This window comes from Pempheris klunzingeri, chromosome 2 (genome assembly GCF_042242105.1).
Source record: "Pempheris klunzingeri isolate RE-2024b chromosome 2, fPemKlu1.hap1, whole genome shotgun sequence".
Lineage (NCBI taxonomy): Eukaryota > Metazoa > Chordata > Actinopteri > Acropomatiformes > Pempheridae > Pempheris > Pempheris klunzingeri.
This window is the reverse complement of record NC_092013.1, coordinates 27,642,775-27,663,785: the sequence shown is the minus strand read 5'-3', so window position 1 is coordinate 27,663,785 and position 21,011 is coordinate 27,642,775. Positions and strand designations below refer to the sequence as shown.

At 41.6% G+C, this 21,011-nt stretch overlaps 1 protein-coding gene across 2 annotated transcripts in view; it reads right to left on the bottom strand.

Moving 5' to 3' along the window:
* plxnb1b (plexin b1b) overlaps positions 1–21,011 on the bottom strand; it is a 72,164-nt gene that overhangs the window by 14,942 nt on the left and 36,211 nt on the right. For both annotated transcript variants that reach the window (XM_070838731.1, XM_070838738.1), the window contains exons 3-10: positions 19,147–20,317; positions 15,895–16,077; positions 8,683–8,811; positions 8,271–8,371; positions 6,257–6,389; positions 4,102–4,258; positions 1,989–2,097; positions 337–445 (exon numbers count right to left, since the gene is read on the bottom strand). In XM_070838731.1, the coding sequence (XP_070694832.1) occupies positions 337–445; positions 1,989–2,097; positions 4,102–4,258; positions 6,257–6,389; positions 8,271–8,371; positions 8,683–8,811; positions 15,895–16,077; positions 19,147–20,307 (2,082 nt within the window). In that variant the 5' untranslated portion in view covers positions 20,308–20,317. The remainder of the gene's footprint in view (positions 1–336; positions 446–1,988; positions 2,098–4,101; positions 4,259–6,256; positions 6,390–8,270; positions 8,372–8,682; positions 8,812–15,894; positions 16,078–19,146; positions 20,318–21,011) is intronic.

Here is a 21,011-nt window from a genome sequence, read left to right as displayed (position 1 = left end):
TTCTGTTTGGTACCCGCTTTTCTCTCCTTTAGGGTAACAAGTGAAGTTTTCGACCTGTAGTAGTGCTGTGGAGTTTCTTATGTGGGTCCCCTCTTTGTTTGTCTCGTGCTCATACTTGTGGGTCACGTCAGACACAGTGCAGCCAGACTTGCCTCATCGGTTACACACACACCTTTCCGAAATAAATATATGAAGAGCACAAGTCTCCCCAAATGCTCTATAACATGGTGCATGAGCACCACTTTATACAACTCAAGGATTAAAGAGTCTAAATCTTTATATCTGAAATCCCGTTGAGCAAGCTGTACAATTCCATTTTCTGTTTGAGTAACTTACATGTTGGTTGTAGATGATCACCCCCTCCTCACAGGTGGGCTTGTGGGTACACAAGTGCTGGTGAACGCACCAGTTACAGCCCCATCGGCTCAAAACGCAACCCCGACAACTGCACACAGAAATAGCAGCACGTAGAGATTAGAGACATGAAATAACAGATTAGGTGGAAGGACTTGCAGCAAGGTGACAAAAAAAAAAGAAAAAGGGAGAAGAAAACAGTGAGTCAGTGTTAGGAGCTATGAAGAGAAGAGTGAACAGAGGTGTAACAGAAGTAGAACAGGCTTTTTATCTAGAGGTGGGAGAAGGGGGAGCAGAAAGAATGGTATAGTGAAAGAGAGATACAGCTACTGTGGGTTGTATCACATAGAGTAATCCAATTGCAGTCAATCTGGCCCCTGGGGTAAGGAAGGTCAGTGATCTAATTGAATTGAGTCTCAGTTTCTTATCAGAGTGGTGGGAAGAGGAGAGGAGGGCACCATGGACAGAGAGAGAGAGAGAGAGAGAGGCTGATAGAGCGAGCATGTGTGGACACGGTAAAGAAGGTCAGGGAGGATACCACGCAAACATTCGCCACAGTGATGCTCAGCCAGCAGAACAAATCCAATTGGATTAGAGCTCTTTATTATTCTTTTTCTTTAATTTAACAAAACAAGCGCAGCTTTTTTCCCAACCTTTTTCCTTTTCATTTACTGGTAATGGGAGTTTATTTTGAAGTGCCTTCACCACCAAAGGACCCAGTTCACTTTAAACTGAGTTATAAACACAGTAGTACTTTTAGATGAGTGGGAGAATGAACTCCAGTCCAAAATCTGTTAAACTGTTAACAGACATTGGCAGGTTCAGCTGTAGCTGGCCTTGTGTGTTCAGGCACCAAGCTAGCTAGCTCCGCAGTCCTCTTGAATCATCCACTAGATGTAACAGAGTAAATATGTGCTAAGAAAAAGGAAGATGGAGTTGAAGAATTAAAATACATAAAAAATAGAAAATTGTATTATAAAGCAATGTAGAGGAGGCAAATAATCAAATCTCACAGATGTGCACCTACTCATCAGCAGGTGGTGTTCATCAGCCCAAAACAAGCAGTTCATAGTTTTGTGTACGACCCAATCACAGCCAACCCCAACTTGGAGGAATTGTACAAGCAAATTTCACAGAAAAAAGGATAAAAATATGAAAATCATGAGACCCAATGTTGCCCACCACTCATATTATGGAGATCTATCCTGAACGAAGCCAATGAGTTTGGTACTGTGGTTACAGTTAAGTCCAGGCTCAAGGAGCACAGCTGAGCCATGTGATAAGAATATGGAGAGTTGAAGACTATTGAGAGTGTGAAGGGCCTGCAGCCTTCCACTCAACTTAAAGGAGTTTTATATATATATATATATATATATATATATAAAAACGAACTTCTGGCTGAAGTAGAGGAGATTATTTAAAGTACAGGGTCACAGGTTTAGAGAGAAGAATCAAAAGCAGGCAGGCAAAGTGAGAAGGAAAACTGACATAAGAGACAAGTGAAGGGTGAACTGATGGATGGACGAAGAATGCAGAGGGTACAAAATTGAAAACAACAGTCTCAGACAGAGGAGAAGACTTAGATCAGGAGGGGAAAGGAGAGCAGAGCTGATAAATCAACAGTGGTAACTCACGGCATGCTGCCAGACAGCTGCTTTACAGCCGTGCAGTCATAGAAAGTGAAGTCCCTCGCTGTGACGGTGACGTCACCAAAGCGAAGTGACAGGGTGACTGTGACAAAGTCTGAGGAGAAACAAAGCACGGAGAGGACAGCATGAGAAGGAGCTGAAAAACAACAATACAGAATCACATCATGTTTCACCTGAACGCAGAGCTCAGCAAGCTGGCCTCTGAAAATATTTGGCCAGGCTTATCGTCTCTGATTCAGAAATCTGGGATGAGTACGATGTTTCTGAAAACACAGTGAGCGGACGTGGGAGAAGGTTTGGTCCAGGCAGCCAAAACATAGAGTCCTAATAAAACCCATGTGCACTCTCCATCCTCAGCCCACAGGGCGCAGACATAAACACAACAGGGCTTCAGTCTCTGAGGTTTCCTCTCATCCAACACATGCTAAACACCAAACGGGAACTTCATGAAAATCACGGAATACTAAAATTCGAGTCTCGTTTTCATAATGTTGACCATCATTGTAACAAGTTACAATAACACTGTACTCAGGGAACAGGAACACATTCCTATGTAAAACAGTGGCTTTTGCCTCTGTTTGCCTAACTGGTCTGATCGTCTGACAGCTCGGGTTTCCTGACATGTTTTTACTTTTTTCAAGCGATTTCATGATCTTCTCGGGTCTCAGCATTTAACACGGCGAGTGCAGTTTTATTATTATTGATACGAAAGATAACCAAAACTATGAAAAATAAGAACCTGTACAAAACGTACACATGCCAGAGGGACAGCAGGTCGAACACAGGTGAGTGCAGTGCTCTTGTTGTTAACACATTTTTAGTTTTGACTTGGTGCACTTGACAAAAGTTCTACAGGGAGCGGCTGCATTCATTGATTTTTTTCCCACATGGGGGCAGCGGAATGAGCTGTAAACACAACAATGACACATTATGACCTTATAAAGTTCATCTAACAAACAGTTACTGTTTACACATCCTGCTGTCACTAAGTAACACTCCTGAAAAACATATATGACTATGTTCACCAGGAGGCTGCTATTTTTGTCTATGATTTAGTGCTAGACAGGTAGTGTACAATATAGTAACGCTATGTGGAGTGTTTCATTAAAAATATCTGCCTGCTGCTGTTCGAAACAAGGTTATAGTGAGAGAGGTGAGTCCACACATGGCGATTTAGGCTGATAAGATCACATGGATTTGAATTCTACATACAACATTTGCAGAAGGATGAGTCTGAATACATTTAGGACTTGTAGACAACCCAGATTGAAAACTGTATGATCTCCCGCCAGGTGAGAATCTGATCTTCAACTTTAAAGCAACACAGCTGCCCTCATAGGCCTTCAGCTCTGTCTTTTATTAAGGGAGCGCTGGCACTAACTCTCTTTAAGTAAAAGGTGAGCCACAGTTGCATCCTTAAATACAGCCTGTGTGTCCATATCCCAGGAAACCCCCCAGGCTGTTTCTGCCTGAGCTGTGCACCCTGAGAACTACGACAAGCTGCAAGTTTCAGGAATGCAGCCATGGGAACGTGTGTGTGTGTGTGTGTGTGTGTGTGTGTGAAAGACATACACACACATACACATCATGTGAATGTTTGGATGAGTGTGACCTGGATGAGAGGCTTCAATTTTTATTTACAAGCCCCTTTAATCATCGCTACTGACTTACTGTAACAAACAAGCTGCTCTCAGTACACCAAACAATCAGCCAAACCCAAGAAAGCCAACGCACATATCAAAGCACAGAATCACTAGATGAAGTAGGTTTATGGGGAGCTGTTTAAAATGCTTTAAATACAGATTACTCCTCAATGTGTAAGCTGGCCCAGAAAAAAATGGATTGGGTTAGCCTGGATTCACGGACACAGGGATTGACACAGGGGCTGTATACATGAACTGTATCTCTGGGCAGGGCCGCACGCACGCACGCACACGCACATGCACACGCACACGCACAAAGATTAATCTCATTACAGGATGCAGCAAAATCCTCCAGTCATAAAGTTGAAAAGTTCAAAACAGTAATTAAACTGCAGTTTCATCAGCTTTGTTCCAGAAACGACAAATGGTCAGGTTTGGGGTTAAAACACACTCACCCTGTCCTGGCGGCACCATGGGTATTCTGCTGGTGTCAGGAGAATGGCACGTGACCCCAGCATCAGTGACCAGGGCAGGACTGTGGCTGTCCTGGAAGAAGCAGGAGTAGGACTCGTCTTTCTCCAACACTGGCAGCCCAGGGACTGACAGAGACACCTGAGGAAAGACACAATATGAACTCAGACTCAAACCACTGGTAGATCACAAAAATTCATATGGGATCCATGTTTGCAGATTAGACTTGAACTACATCTAAACCACATGTACAGGTGCTACATCGGAGCTCAGTGTGGCCTCTTAGATCAGATTTCTAGAGCTCACTTCCCCACACAATTTGACAACACATGGGGCAGGAGAAGCAAAGCACAACCAACATCCAGCAGCATAGTGGTAGAACATGGAAAAACATTGCACGGACACAGAATAAGAGCACAAAAAGTCCCACACACAGAGTTATCTCTGCATTACTCAGTCCGCACCTGTGCTGTCATAGAGGACAGGGAAGGTCATAATGACAGTAAGTAATTAAACTGTCTGAATACAAAAATCTGAGCTGCTCACTTGTAAACGACCAAGTGGAATAATTCGATTTGAAAACTTAATTAGATTCTGCTGTAGGACCATGAATCACACTGATCAAATTCCGTAAGTTATCATTATACTCTTTGTTATTCAGTATTCCGCTCCACCTGTCTTCCTCATTCATGTGGTATTTCTGTCACTCAAATAGTATGACCTCTACGTTGACTTCTTTCCTTGATGTTTCTGTGGATGAACCACAATATATGGTTATTATTGGTGGTTATTATTGTTCATGTTAACTGCTCAGTGGTAGGCAGGGCTGGGTCATTTTATATAAGGGATCTTTTGAATCATTTTGGTGTTTGTATGAGAGAACTCAGAGGTTCTCTTCAGGTTCAGGTTCCCCAAACAAACTCTTCATTTCCTGTGTGAGTTTTCACCACACACATTATTACAAAGGGAAATTAAAACCATTGTTTCAGTGGAACAGGGTAGAAAATTCAGTGAGCATAACACACATTCAAAAATGACCCTTTGGAATTGTCAACCTTTGGCTCCAGTGAACATTTAAAAGCTTATCTAGGCTTTTATTTTGTTGCCTTTCATGGGTACAGGAAAAAGTACATAGGTCGTGTGAATGGACGTTGGTTAGCCACTGTGTTTGGGTTTCACAGTCACTTTTAAATACACAAGTACATTTATGGTCTACTAACTACTATTTTATAAGACAAAGAAAAGTAGCACAGTCATTACAACTAGAAATCATTTTGTTTGAGAAATTACTTATTCAATCAGAGTATCTAGCCATATGTTCTTTGGTCAATTGACTAATTGATTACTTGAGTAATCCTTTCAGCTTAACTGCAAAGCTTTGTGAATACTTGAACATTTATGACTACTAGTCAACTAGCTGCGACAGTGATCACTATCAACACATCTACAGTATACATTATCAGGACTTTTCTCGACCTGCCAGTGTGGCAGTTGTCCAGAGCTTTGATGTCAACTGACTTTACCACCACAGTAAGCGTACTGAGTGAGCTTGAGACATGAAAACTTAAAAGACAAAATGTTCTTGAGCTGTCGTCTCCAATGTTGCAACACAGTGGGTCTATTGTACATACTTTAGCTGCTATAGATGACTGATACCGTGCTTTTCTCCAGCTCAGGACATGACAAGACAGGGCTCAGATCACTATTTCCTCTTGGCGCCCTGACACTTTAAAAACATCACATATCTAACACACACACGCACACGCACACACACACAAAGTGCCCCCAGCCCCCACCCCCCACCCCGCTGCCAGTGTACAGTTAATCTCCCAGCTCAGATGATGAGGGATTCAGGGATGAGTTATGGTGAGGTGATATGTGGGCCTGAGCTTTATGGTGTTTTGTTATGTGAGGAGACTGTTACTATCGGGGAACTGCAAGATATTCTGCAAGATATTCTTGTGACAAGCCTGTAAGTGCTTGAGGTGGATATCTTTTTTAATCTGCAGTCAACAAACAACAAAGATAAATCAAATCTTAACTCCTTAGTAAGTATGTGTTCAGACAGGTAGATTCACGTCTAGAGTTTTGTGTTGCTCCTTTTCTGCTCCAGTTTATGTAACTGTGTTGCAGTCTTACCGTCCTGCTCTCGTCCCTGCTAACATTGGAGGGGTTGAGGTCCTGGATGGCCAGACACTGCTGCTCCATGTCAAAGCTCCACAGCCACTGGCCTGACTGCTTCCCACGACCACACTCTGACTGCAACACACACCTGCAGGGAAAACATCGACGCTGTTCTGTGATATCATGTCCACCATCTTCACTATGTTGTGAGCTAAAATCTCTCTAACTTTAGAAAATAGCCATTTAAATGTCACCCATGAAAATGAATGAATTTGTAAATTCCGTGCACACCAACTCCTTCATGGATGGTTAAAATGTTTTTCTATATAGTTGAGATGTCTGGGTTTCTCTCCAGTGGGACAAAAAACTATTTGATGTAAAGAACAAGTTGAAAAAAACACAAGTGAGCTAAATTCCAAACTAGAGGAGCAGATAGAAAAACATCCTGGTGAGAGGGAGGTGGGAGGCCAGGTGGTGAGGCAGAACAGTGAGGAGGGGGGGAGGAGACACAGATGGGATGAAGAGGGAGATTTCTTTCATCAGACTCAAACACAATCCCATCAGACCACACTTGGTTTTTTTTTTTTTTTTAGATGACTTGGCAAAAACACTGCAAAAACCAACAGGAGTGCCAGTAGCTTTCTTGTCTATGTCGATTCAGCAGTGAACTCAGTGAAATTCTTTGATGTGGGCGTCTATGAATCTAAATGAAACACAAGATTACACAGCAACATGAGCAGCTTATCTATATTGTATTTTAATTTTCTTATAAAAAGCAACAGCAGAATAACAAGCAGTGAATACTGCTTACAATAAATCGGACTGAATTTAAAATACACTTAAGTAAATAAAAGCACTGTTACATATTTGAATACATTCAAGTGACTTCACTGTAACAGCCGTACTTGAGTAGCAAACTAGACGATGTTCTGTACTGACTCCGCTTTCTGACTTTCCGTGTGCTACAGTAAAGTACCCAACACTTGGCTACAGTGGCTGCTAAAGTTAGACAGACTGCACATAATATTAATTTTTACTAAATTTGTTTGGTGTAAAATGACTGAAGTGTTGCGGTGATGTTCAGGCTACGGACAGTATGATGCACTGGCTACTTAAAGTGACACTATGTAACCTCTGAATGTTGACTTACTTACTTTATTCTTCTTACAAATGAATAACACTAAAGTCAACACACTCAGGGGTGTTTCTCTACAGCTTTACATGGTCTGGTATGGCCAATAGATTTTAGTGGCTAATGCTAATACTGACTTTAAAACTCCATGGAATTTTAAGATGTTTTAATCTGATTACTTTTATTCAGTATCTTTTCTGTGATCACGTGTTTTGAACTACTACTTTTCATATGTTTCAGCTGAAGGAGAGGTGAGCACTGGAAATAACAACAGTGCTGACAAATGCAGATCATGCCTAAACGGATGGGTTTTTTTTTGTCTAATGAACAAAAAACGCAAACGTGTATGAGATTGATGCAAAATTGAAAAAAAAGTAAGAAATCCCTAGAAACAATGACTGCTGGTTGCCAAGACTCTTGGTACACATATTAATGTCTTAACTTTGGTGATGCTCCAACTTTTCATCCAGCGCCCCATCACGTACAATTTCTCTTTGTCCAGTATTTTGGCTTATGACATAATACCTCCATCACTAATGACATTGTGATCATGGAAAACATAATAACCTGCTTAGAATCAGCATGTTGGCATGCTCCATGCTCCATCAGCTAAAAGCACCTCTGTGTCTAAACTCTATATCACAGAGCTGCTAGAATGACTGTAGACTTGGTCTTGTTTCTTCATAAGTGACAAATAATTGTAATAATTGTAATTTATTTGTTGATTAACCAGTTGGTCTCTCTTGTTTATACGTTGCACATGAAGGATTACATAATGTCTGTATTGTAAAAGAAATCAAAGCTTGTTTTTTTTTTTTTTCTTAGATCAAGTTCAATATCAGCCACACTTTCTCAGATGTTATGCTAGGACATATCGAGGGATGGGGCATATCTCACCTTCCCTCTAGGACACACCAGCCACAGTAGGGGTCATGGGCCAGCAGACAGGAGTGGCAGTCTGGGTGCTGCTGGCATTCAGCCACCGGCCTCTTTTGCAGCTGGAACCACAACAACAAAATCATGTTCAGTCGTGCAGACCATGCAGACTAAGCTCCCAGAAATCTGATTAAAAATAATAGGTGGCCCACATATTCCAGTAGAACAATGTAAAATGAAAATATGGTCATTAGAATAATCCTAACAACCAGCTGCCTTACTGGAAGAAAGAATTGGGGCAGAAATTAAAATCTGATGATGATGATTTCTCTTTAGCTTTATTACTAAAACACAGGAAGTCTAGAAAGAAAAGTATGAGATGAAGTTACAAGAGAGCTGTTACTGTATGTTGCATCCCTGAGTGTGCATATACCATGTTCTGAGTCATGATGAAGAGATGATCCTCTTTCTGGTCCAGGATGAGGTCTGAACTGATGGCTGTGTTCTGTTGAATGGAGAGGACAGAGTACTCCTCCACCTCACCGTTTGGCCCCAGGAACACCTGAAGAAATGTACACACACACACATGAATGTTACACGTGAATAACTTAACAGGAGGCCCTTCTGTTAAGCCTTCATTTTAAATGAAAACATAAAAATAGACAGCTTGATTGTTTTTTCTACTGGCCTATTTTAAAGGATGTAACCATACAGACTACACTGAGGATTTAATTAGTCTCAATTGTACAACTGAAAGCTCTGGAACAGTCCAGGAAGTAGACCTTAAGTTAGAATTGTTTTGTCAAACTACAATTTTACAAGGTCGGAAACATATTTGATATTTCAAAAGGTACCAGTCAAGTTTCATTGTAAACAAATAAAAGTTACATTTACATCCAGTGTTTTTTTTTTCTCATCAAAATGCATTGTGTGTATCCTTCCCAGGATCCCATCCCAATATCCAAACTTGTAGTCTTCAGAACCAAACAACTCTGACTCAAGCAATCAGACACTTAAGGATTTATACAACTTGTTTCACATATGCAGTCATGGTCCCCAACACCTGGAAACACACTGATGTATAAAATCAGTGGAGTTCCCCTTTAACGGTCAGGAACGACACTGACAAAGCAAGTCCAGCATCACTTGTTAGAAACTTCTGCACTACAAGATGATGAGACAACTGTTTTTTGGCTCTAACATCTACATTTGTCTCTTTATGCTTTCAACCAGACAACATTAGGAGACCTTCGGGACCAGTCTGGAATTGTGCTGGCTGTTAAAAGTCCAGAGCTGCTGTAATGTGAGTTAATACGCAACGGCAGCCTGACTAACTGCTCTGCATCAGCCTTTTGATTTTATTTACAGGAGCCTGAACATCAGTGTCATTCCATCTAATGTCATTAGTGAGATATTCCACTGTGAGGGGAACTCTGCTGGAACAAAGACGGCAATCATCCTAATGGGAAAATCAAGCACAGGTCAGGGGGAAGTGTGGATTCCTCAATCGGCCCTGTGATGTGCCAGGATGTCTCCCTGATGCCAGGCTAATCCTCCAGGTATGTGGAGGATTTGAGGTCAGCAGTTTGACTGTCTTTGATCGCACAGCTGTTCACTGTCCAAGCTTTAATACCTGTCCACCCAAACTACAACAAGTGACTGAAACTACGCATCAGATGGGGAAACAGAGATAAGTGACTAAATTACATTCCTCTTTTCAAACAAGAGCAGAAGGGATACACACAAGCAGATTCTTCTGTTAGTAAGGAAGACGATCATTTCACTTCATGAGGGCAGGAAAAAGATTTGTCTACCCTGAAAAAACAAATACAATACATACAATATAATAGAACACAAACAGAAATTAAAAGAGGAGTAGGAAAGTTAAACTCGAAGCTGCATAACAGCCATTGCGTGCTTGCTCCACAAAACCCTTCTTTCTTCCAGCATTACGTGGTAAGCTGACCTCAACGAAAAAAAAAAGAAAAGAGATGGAATCCTAACTGCTCAGCGGTGCGTCCTCTTGCAACAGTCTACAAGACTGGTGAGGTTTCAGCAAATAGACTTCCCCTAAAATCACAATGGCTCCTGTGTCTTGAACACCAGTTTAATTTCATTTAGCTCTCTAGTTAGTCCAAGTAGCTGCAATTAACCAATCACTGCAAGCCGTGTATATCTGCCAGAGACCCAAAGTCAACAACACTGGGAGGAGGTCAAGATGTTGCAATCAAAAGAGAAGATTAGATTAGATTGTCTCATCTAAATATATACAAGCAACAAGGGAATTTGAGGGAACATTGCATTTCTATTGCTCACCAATCTTTCAGTCAACACGTTCTAAGAAAAAGGATAGTTTCTAACCTGTAGAAAAATACATCACTACTAATTAGGCTGACTGTAGAATGAACAGTGTATAAAGACCTTCGGTCACTTCCTAGGATTCATTTCTGGCAGGAATAAATCCTGCTCACAGTCTACTCCTGTCAATGTGAGACACTGAAAAACACATACATTAGCTACTAGATCTGGGCAATAACATTGTATTATCGTTTATTTTTTTACAGTGGAATTATATCAAATCATCTGATCATATAGAATTAAAACTTTACAAAACTATGTTTTCCAAATGGTCAATGTGATTAAAAAAACTGACAAAATGGGTTGTTGTGTAAATGTCAGATGTTGTTATCTAATGATACACCTGTCCACAGACATTTAGTACTTTGCTCTGTTAATGCGACCTCACTAATGCTGTTGTGGCTGAATGGGAGCAAATCCCTGCAGCCTGGTTCAAAATCTGCTAGAAAATGTTCCTAGAAAAGTGGAGGCTGTTAAAGCAGCACATTAACGCTCATGATTTTTGGATCACATGTTCAACTAAGTAATGTCTGAATGTCCACATAGTTTATTTAGTTAATTTCACGTAATGTCAACAAAGTTTTGGAATGCTAATACAGATGGCAGATGAAGACAAAGAATGAGAAGTTTACTTGCAACTTGAGGGAATAGTGGGCTGACAAACAGGAAGCTCCATGATTTATTGTGAGAATAAGACATCGCAGATAAGAGAGCTGTTTTAATCAGCTGGGAAATAAACTGCTGAGTGTCTGAACTGATCATACAACAACAAGCACAAAGCCCATCTGAAGTTAAACAGTGTCAAGCAGTGTTTAGTATCAGCACAGTTCAGAGACGAGATAAATAAAGTCTGGTTAATGTGTCATCTGTAGACACGGTCATGCCTCATAACTGCAGCTAGGACAGCTCATCCACGCATTATATAATCAGAAATAATGTAGGGAAATAAGTGACCTAAATAAAACACATTCAAAATTCAAATATGTCCCTGATGAAATCCAAATTACAGCAGTTTCATCTATTTGTAAGATCAGCATGAAATTCCTCCAGTAAAAATCAAGCAGCTTGATAATTCTTCAACACGGTATCAACCAGTTACAATCCGTGGTATTTCATACTTATGATTATAACTATTTTCAATTATTAGCTGGGGACACTCAAGAATAGGTTGACATCTTGGCTCTATTTTCTGTACCTGACGTGCCCTGGTGTTGTAAATTAATATCTACTATAAACACTGCGATACTTGCATTGGATAGCTGTTTATACTGTATATGTATACTGCATCTGTGCCTATCAAATAAACCATAAATAAATACTAAACAATATTATTTGTCACCACAATGATCCATCCAATAACCATCTGCAGTGAAATACCACCATAGTGCCATAAAATGAAAGCAGAATTTAAAACGATCTAGTTTTTTTTCATGTTGTATTTTTTTATTTCTGAAATTATTTGGAAAAAAATACTGCTGACAATACAGGTAACTACACAGTTGCCTGCTTAATTTTAATAATCTGACATTAACATGCTCCTGCTTATCATCCACAAATAAACCACTCTTTTATCTCTGGGAGCACCAGAAACTGAACAAGCTCCACCACATCACGCTGATGATTATAGCCACCCATCTACCTGTATTGTAACCAAAATGTTTCATTTATTACAAGAAGGATTGTTTAAAAGTTGACATGCAGTCATTCACCCAGTTACCCTGTGTTCTGGAAGGAAACACTTTGGGAAGACTGACAGGAACAGACACACAGAGAAGTTTTAATCACTCTACAATTTCTTTCAAGACTGTGTGAACTGTTTTTAGTGCACAAGTTTCCACCTGTTGATTTACAGTGGAAACTTGCATAATGATGAATCAAAGTGACAAGCGTGAGGTTTCTGTGGTTGTTTACAAAAGCCTGATGCTGGCACAACGTTTAACCAGTGGATCTGCTCTGTGTAATTGTGACTTGACGTGTGCAAAATCAGTCCAATAAGAGACTGCAGATGGAGCAGATCCTGACTGCCATCAGATGGCTGAAAAGAATCACCAGCGTGAAGGAAAGGCCTACAGTATAAGCTTCTGTTGTGAATGACTAGAACCATTCCAAGGCATTAATGCCTTATGTGAAATGAAACTTTTGCTGTGTGATCACACCAGCTGATGGAAAAACAAATACAGTATGAATAAAGGGCTTTGATTTCAGAGAAGCTCATATGGGTGTGCCTTCACTGAATTTAGTGAGTGCACGGAACTTTTGATGTCAACTGGCAGGCAGGCTGTGGCAAGATGCACTCATTCTTGGCACCTCAGTACACAACTGGATTGGCACTGCACACACTAAACCACACCACTCCTCCACACAAATGAGTCAACAAGATACCGAACCGGCGCTGGACAGGAAATTAGCTGAACTTGTTGAAATATGTATTCATATAGAATAACTGGATTTTATCACCCAACACTGAAATCTCTTAAGCAGTTTGATCACTTCACTGCCAGTATGAAAAAGAGGAAAGATCAGAGCAACCAAAAACTATTTTACTGTACACATGGTCAATACAAGGATGCACGCAGTAGCGCGACTTGGTACGAAATTGTGAGTTCTGGCTTCAGTCCGAGGCTGAGCTGACCTGCGAGCACACACAAACACACTCCCACTGTCACGGCTGGTGCGCTGCAAACAGATGGACAGACTGGCGGGCTAATGTCTGCACAGTTGGTACGCTGGCCGTTTCCAATGAATCAACACCAAGTTCAGCAACGATCCAGCGGTCACCTCCACACAAGTGACATAAGGCCGAACTCTGCTTCGCTTCCTGTCTCAACGGATCTTTATAAACCACAAACATATTTGAACATACATTTATTATATATTCTCAAGTTTAAAAAATAAATATCTAAAGGTTAATTTTTTTTGGTCCTAACTCACAAATTTAACAAAAATTCTTGATCATACGTTAATTGTGACAGCCACTAGAGGGCACGGGCTGACTGTGAATGAATGAATACATGAAAGGAAACAGAGGAGCAACAACTTTGCTCTGATGATATCAAGAAAGAAAGCAAAACTGTCTGGATTTCTGGTCTGCATAACTACACAAGAATCAAGCTGGCATTCCTCAACTCCCTTTTAAACACAGAGTGCATTAGGTGAACAGTTAAGGATGCTACCACAAATTGAATTGGAATGTTCATTGTTGATGGTTGCAGTCAAGAGGACAGAGACTGACATTGACACTGGCACTGTCTGTGGTTATGACCGATATCTCTACATAATTCTGAATGCGTCTCTCTGTTGGGATGTGCACGTGTCTGCCAGTCAGCGATGACAGTGCACAACACGAGTATGGAGCTCCGTTATCTGGTCACAGTGATGTGCGGCTCAGGGTTTAGCTGGCTGTGTGTGATGTAACTGTGTAAAAATATGTTAATGGCTGTCATTGTGCTACTTCTGCATGCATTGGGGGCCCCAACACCAAGCCACCATTGAGAAAAAAAAAAAAAGACACAAAGAGCCAACTGTGTGGAGGCAAACTCACGATCTGTAAACTCCTGATATTAAGGCGCCACCCTACAACCTCCGTGCCACGCTGACTTTCTAGATTAGTGTTTGATGTTATTCATAATCCAAACCAATATATAGAATAAACACAATATTCTTTGATCAATAAGCCCAACACTTGTCCTAAATTTCTTATATTCTTCCCAATTAATGCATCTGCTTAGCTGACATGTTCTACCCAATTACATGTCCATGCTATCCCCTTTGCGTTCCTCTGATTTTCTGTCCACAACAAGACATTCCTTGTGTCTCCTTGTGTCTGACCGAGCTTCACCACGACCTCGGTCTGAACCCACAGAGACACTGCCATACATGACCCCGCCATGACTCAGCTGTGACCCCTGCGGTCAACCGCAGCACCTGGGAAATCAAACTGACAGCCTGTTGAGGACAACGCCACTTCAGAGGAGCTTCAAATGATCCGGCAATCGAGCTGAAGGCTCACGGGCTGTTCACCATGGCTCAAAAGTACAGACATTTCTACTGAGCGGCAACCAGTCGCAGCAAGAACATCCCTTTCAAAGCTGAATGAGCTTCTGTTACATAAGGAGAAGCAGCCTCATTCATTTGACGGTATAATGTATTTGCTGCCTAGACTTACCATTTGTTGATATGTAATGTTTATTATAATTGAGACAAATAAAATAATCAAAAGTGACTTAAGAGTTAATAAAAACTGTGTAAAAAACTGAATGTGATAAGATTGCAAAAGCCAGGCATCAAAATATCTTTCCTTAGTCATTAAATCAATTAGAAACAAGTCTAAGGCTGGACTACCAACCAAGTGTGCCCACAGCTCTTCTCTGCTCTTGCTCCCCTAACCAGGTTAATCAGGCCATCATCAGGTCTAAAGCAAAATACTGTAATGTTATGTTCATTTATATGCAACTAAATCCTGCAGTTTTCAGTACATTGGTCAAGTTTTTAAGAAACAATATTTAGAGCACTTGTTTGGAACCAATGAAGACATTAACAAAGGTTTACCAGTTTTTGTAAGACACTGGTAGAAATGATGATACATTATCATTATATTAGGAACTATATCCCCTACTTCTACAAGCAGGTGAGGTTGTGGGTATTGAATGAACAGATCAACATGCAGATATTCTATTCCATTAGCTAAGAGACTTAGTGACATCCAATTTTAAAACTTTGTTCTAAAATCTGTTTATTCACAAGGGATCAATGATCTTAGAACACCAGAGGCACTGACTTATCAGGCATAAGCTGATGTTGTCTGTGGTCTATTATCTCACTGTTTACTATCTCTAACAAGATGGAAACATAACTCAAGTTGTACCAGGACCTGGGCTATTTCTGGCACTTCAGCCTGCCTGCCTCTACACACTGAGACTAGTTTAGACCTCCACTGGTTGGCAGTAGAATAGAGAGCGGCTGATGGCTGAAGGTGAACAGAGAACAGAGTTGGAATGGATGTCTGCTGGGTTTACTACCATGTGAGCAGGGCCAGTTATGTGGGAAATACCCACCATATGTTACCCAAATACGGCCTAAACCCAAAATAATTGCACAAGTTGTCAAGTATGCCAGACTATTACTTCATATTCCCAGAAATAACAGCACAATCTCTGCATTACATCACAGTGGGCACATAGACAAAATACATCTTATTAGTGGTTTTGGTGTGTGTGTGCAGAATCACATCAGAATGTAAGCTAACAACCTGTCTGAGCATGTCTTAAAATCTGTGACACCATGATACCTTGTGCAGGTTCCCTCTGGAGTCTCCCAGGAAGGCGATGGTGTGTCCCGCCCTCATGCTGACAGCCACAGCAGTGAGACGGGCAGACGGACTATCCAATATGGTCTCTGCTTCTACGGCCATCCTGCTGGCCATCGGGCTGGGGGTGTGGTCTGAGCCGCAGGGGTAGGCGTCCAGAGTGTTCTAATGGTAGGGACATAGGAAAGGACAGTCAGTGTGTGACATGTTAGATTAGATTCAAAAATAACACACATAATATTGCATGTAACATGTAAAGTATACTGCTTTTTTTTAAGCAAAAAGAAGCCCTTCAAGTGATTTGTTAGTCAGTACTCGGTATGTAAGCCAGTTACCAAAAATAAAGCAGCAGTGCATCTATTATAGGTAAAATCCCAGGAAGCTTTAATGAGGAGGGGTTGGGGTTTATGGACATCAATCACTGGATTCCAGTGACTTCTACATTGGGTGCTTTAAAGCTTACAGACAATTTGTTTTTGCTTCCACGGCCTGGCAGTAGGGAGTCTTTGCTCTGGCGGCAGGATTGTTGTTTTTTGTTCCGGGAAATTTATTTTTCCACAAGAGCGTTTGAGAGCAGGGTCACCGCTTCATCATTGGTAATCTTAACAATAGGAAGTAGAGGCAATGAACCTGAGAGCTCTGCCTGTAGAAGCTACTTGATTTGACGGATTGCCAGTAGTTGGCTAGTGTGTTGTTATGAATGGACTCCTTATTTGGCCTGCTCATGAGAAATGCAGACTGCCGATACACCAGCACTGCTGAACACCTATCAATGTGACTATAACACCACTTAAATATTTTCCTGATTTCAACACTGCACCAAGATGGTTTTAATAGCTTAACGGGGTCAAAACAGCTATATATAGGCCTCAGTGAGTATTGATGAAGTTAACCCTGGGGAGCGAAGGGCAGTCAAGGCGGCTTGTTTTGTCCACATCATGAGAACCCAAACTTAAGCGGAAAACAAGAAAGGATGACAGCATGCCAAGAATAGCCCCAAACTACATTATGACTACTGAAATAGTTATGAAGTTATGACGTCCGGTCTGGGAACATGGCCTGGAAGCTTAAAGGCTGGTGTGTGACTGGCTGCTCTGGCTGATGGGAGCCTGTGATTACACAGTAATGACAGATGCCAACAAGTGCTGTGCAGACTGTAATCATCTGGACATTTAGCCATAATCCCTGAGGGCGGTAATAATCAAGGAGGGAGTAAAATAACGAAACAAGATCGCTAAAGTTGCATTCGGGCTATTAATGTTTGGAGTCCCGAATCCTGATCATCAATAACAAAGCATGTTCGTCACAGATTAGACCTTGCGTGAGAGTCCATCCCTGATACAGATGGACCAACCTTGCAAAGACTAAACAGGGATGAAGCTGCTTTGGTGTTTGTATACAGGGATCCAATTGAGATTTGACATCTTAATGACACTGTAAATCTCTTTTCAGCTCCAAATCTCTCCTCACTGTTCCCCTCTAGTGCTATGGATTGCTTTGATTCCCCCTTTTTTACCTTCACTTTCAAAAACATAAATTCATATCTGTTCCATCCACTTCTTATCCTTCCTATGTCCTTTTCTTTCACTTTTTGCTTCTGATTTTCTGCTCCAATCTGCATCTGAATCCCATGTCTTGTTCTCGTTCTCCTTCAGCGCCTTGTCTCCGCCTGATGTGTCTTTATCCGTCCTTGTCAGGCCTTGTTAAACATTACCCCAAACCCCACCCCACTAACTATGGCTAATGCCACAGATCGATCCCTCCCTGACCACCGGTTCTATTAAATTACATTGCCCGCAGCACTTTCCACTTTCCTCGAGCCAATCGTGGTGAAACAGGTTAAGGGGTCAGAGCTGCTCCACTTCCTCAACACAGGAGGAAGTAATGATAGAGGATGATGTCAAACTGGCCCACGATGTCCGTTCAAATGCAATGTTTACATCTAGTTACCAACAAGAGGAACATACATGAACACACCACATCAAGTCAGGATCCCCAGAATTGGTGCTATGAGCAAGCCAATCTAATTAAATCTCACCTCTACAGCATTACATTTGTCTGTTACAAAAATGTCAAATTAAATTCCGTCCTCTCTGAAAGGTCACTTTGCTGGAATAGGACGGCCCTGGACAGCTTCAGATGCATGGCAGCAGCTTTGGCAGATGAAAGCTTTTATTCAGTATAGTCATCACACAAAAAACTAACCTCTCCAAAAAAAAAGAATTGGACAGCATGTGCTTTTGTAAACAGAACAATGAAAACAAGGACAAAAAAGTCAAGTATATTGGGTTACTCATTCTCTCATTACTCGTTCACTGTGTTCCTCTCTGCCTTATGTTAATGTGAACACTTTCATTCAGAGAAAGAAGCCATACTCCAATATAAAACAGCATAATGATGCATCTCATCCTATCTTATCTTAGTTACTACGAGAGGGGGAATGGTTAAAATTGGATTGATGTCATTTTCCAATCAGAATCAATGTTGACGGATCAGTTTAATTCTGTGCTGGAACAATTTGCTCTCAAAAACCAGCTCTAAAAGTCTTTAGGTCACAATATCCAGACTAGACATGACATCCATATGGTTGTCAGTTTGTATTGGAAATTCAAATTACCATTTCTTAATATTTAATCAATATTAATATTTAATCTCTTATGATTTGCCTCTGTTCAAAAGTCAGTCTATAAGTACGACAGGCATGCCTTGTGCTACAGTAGTGCGGATGTTCCCAAATGCATTCTGACCCATTTCATATCAGTATGGACAGTCCAAAATAATTTTATAGTATATTGTTTTATATTGGACATGGGCTACCTAACCTCCACTAACATACAGAAACTGAACAGACTTTTATGAAATAAATTCTTAACGTTATGTGAAAAGAGCAGGGCCATTACTTTAGTAACTGCTATAAATTCCCTGGTGGAAACTCTGTAATCAAGAAACCAAAGAATCAGAGAAATAATTTGTGGAAGTATTTTGAATTTGACACCATCAATAGATAAAGTTATGGCTGTTTGCTGCCTTTTCACCTTCGTGCTTGTCATTTAAGTGAGTGTGAATGAATGGACCCACATAAATTCTATGACATACTTTAGGATTACGCTATATGAACAAATTATGCATTAGTGGTCAATTGTTCACATTTGATTTTTTTTGAAAAAGTGACAGCCCTAATAGCTATATATCAAGTAACCACAGAAAAAAGTTAAGTCAATCAGTTAGACTCACCTCTGGCAGATTGGCACAGTTGGATTTGACCTCGTACTCAATGTAGGCTGCCTCCACTCCTGCTTCTTTTCCCACCTGTGTGTAGCACAGGTCTCTGGTGGAGTTAATTCTGCGGTCCACATCTTTGAGGTTAAACATGCAGAGGGCAGAGTCCTCACTGGGCCGAGTTGATGAAGCCAAACGAGTGGAGAAAACACCAAGAAGAGTTTCTGATCCTTGACTCGCCACACCATCCTTGGTGAGCCCAAGCTGGACAGCTTGCAAAAGGTTGTAAATTTTCCCAGCCCTGGAACGACATGTCAAGGGCACTTCCACATAGGAATAATAGGCTTGGTCATCCAAACAAACACGAGAGACGTAGGTGCGGTACTCGCGTGACTGTGACTTTAGGTCCCGCCTGTAGAAGAGGAAGTATACATGCTGACGGTGAGCGAATGATGCTACAAAATGATGGTCGTATTCTGAAAGGCGGCCAGCCACGGCCAACTTGGCAGTCTCCTCGTAAGAAAAGACGGGTTCCTGGGCAAGGTTTCGTGTGGAAATGGGTGGGTGGCTGCTGGTGTAACCCCGCCCCACAAACAGTACTGGCTGCCTGTCGGGATGAGAGCGAACCACGAGTCCCACGGTGCTAACGTTAGGGTGGTTTGCTGCTACGTATTGAGTATCCACTGGCCTCTCTGTAGAGAAAAGTACCACATTCACAGAATCCAGGCTGCGTTTCTGGCAGATTCCTTGGTTGACGCTCCCACAGGTAATAAGTTCCATGGAGTAAGGGTCGACCAGCAGGAGCTTGTTGTGGTTACTGGTGACCCTAGCCTGAGGGCAGTTGCTCTCGGTAACAGGAGGTAAGCATTCCCTGCTATCTGTGACTGGTCCAGTGTCATCCTGGAGTTCAGGTTGGAGGAAGCGATCCAACTGAAACAGGTGATCTCGGGCGCCAACATAGACCCGACTCACACTGGGGTCGGGATGCAAGGCCAAGTGCTCAAACACAGTGTCATTGCGGACAAAGGTGGGATAAACACTGGAAGGGGAAGAGTCCAATCCTTGGACAACACCACTAGATACTGAGGTGAAGGGCCAGCCGACGGCCAGCAGCAGGAGAGACAGCAGCGTCTGGACTGCTATGACTGAAAAACGATGCACCATCCCCGGAGGCATGGCAGCAGAGCTGAAGGGAAGAAAACAGAGCAGGTTGTTAGAAAGTACTTCTACGTTCACTTGAACAGATGTCAAATGTTTTCATGTAACACACCACCAACATACATTATGCAATGGATCCCAAATTATCACACATTTAGTTCCAGAAACCCTTATGGACACATTTTTTGTTCAATATAGTGTTCATTCCAGTATAGATTGTTCTTTGAACTATGGAGATAGTAAAATAGAGCTCGTTTTGTGACTTCTTTCACTACTTAAAGTAAATTATAATAAACTGTTTTGCATTTTCTGTGAACAGGGCCTCTAGTGTTCCCCAAGCATGGAGCCGTGGAGCAGTACTAGGCCACGCAATATTTACTCTTAAGTCTTCCATGACCTGCAGGATGTCCATAGGTGAATGGGAAAGAAGCGCCCATGACTATCTAGACTAGTTTACCTGGTAGCATCGACAACATCCCTCCCCTTTTGCTTTGCTATGTTGACAGGTACGCACAGGAAAGTGGTCAAAAGCAAGCAAATGATCTGCTTAGAGCCTTCTATAGCCTACTAGCCAGTTTGCAACAACGTTGTCTGTATACAGTTCCTATAGTGCACTTAAGACCAAGCAAACTCATCCCACATCAAATTCTGTTCCACTGAGTCGACCTAAAAGAGGGTCCAAACCCGTACTTTTGACCTTTATCACCTGATGCATGAGTCTG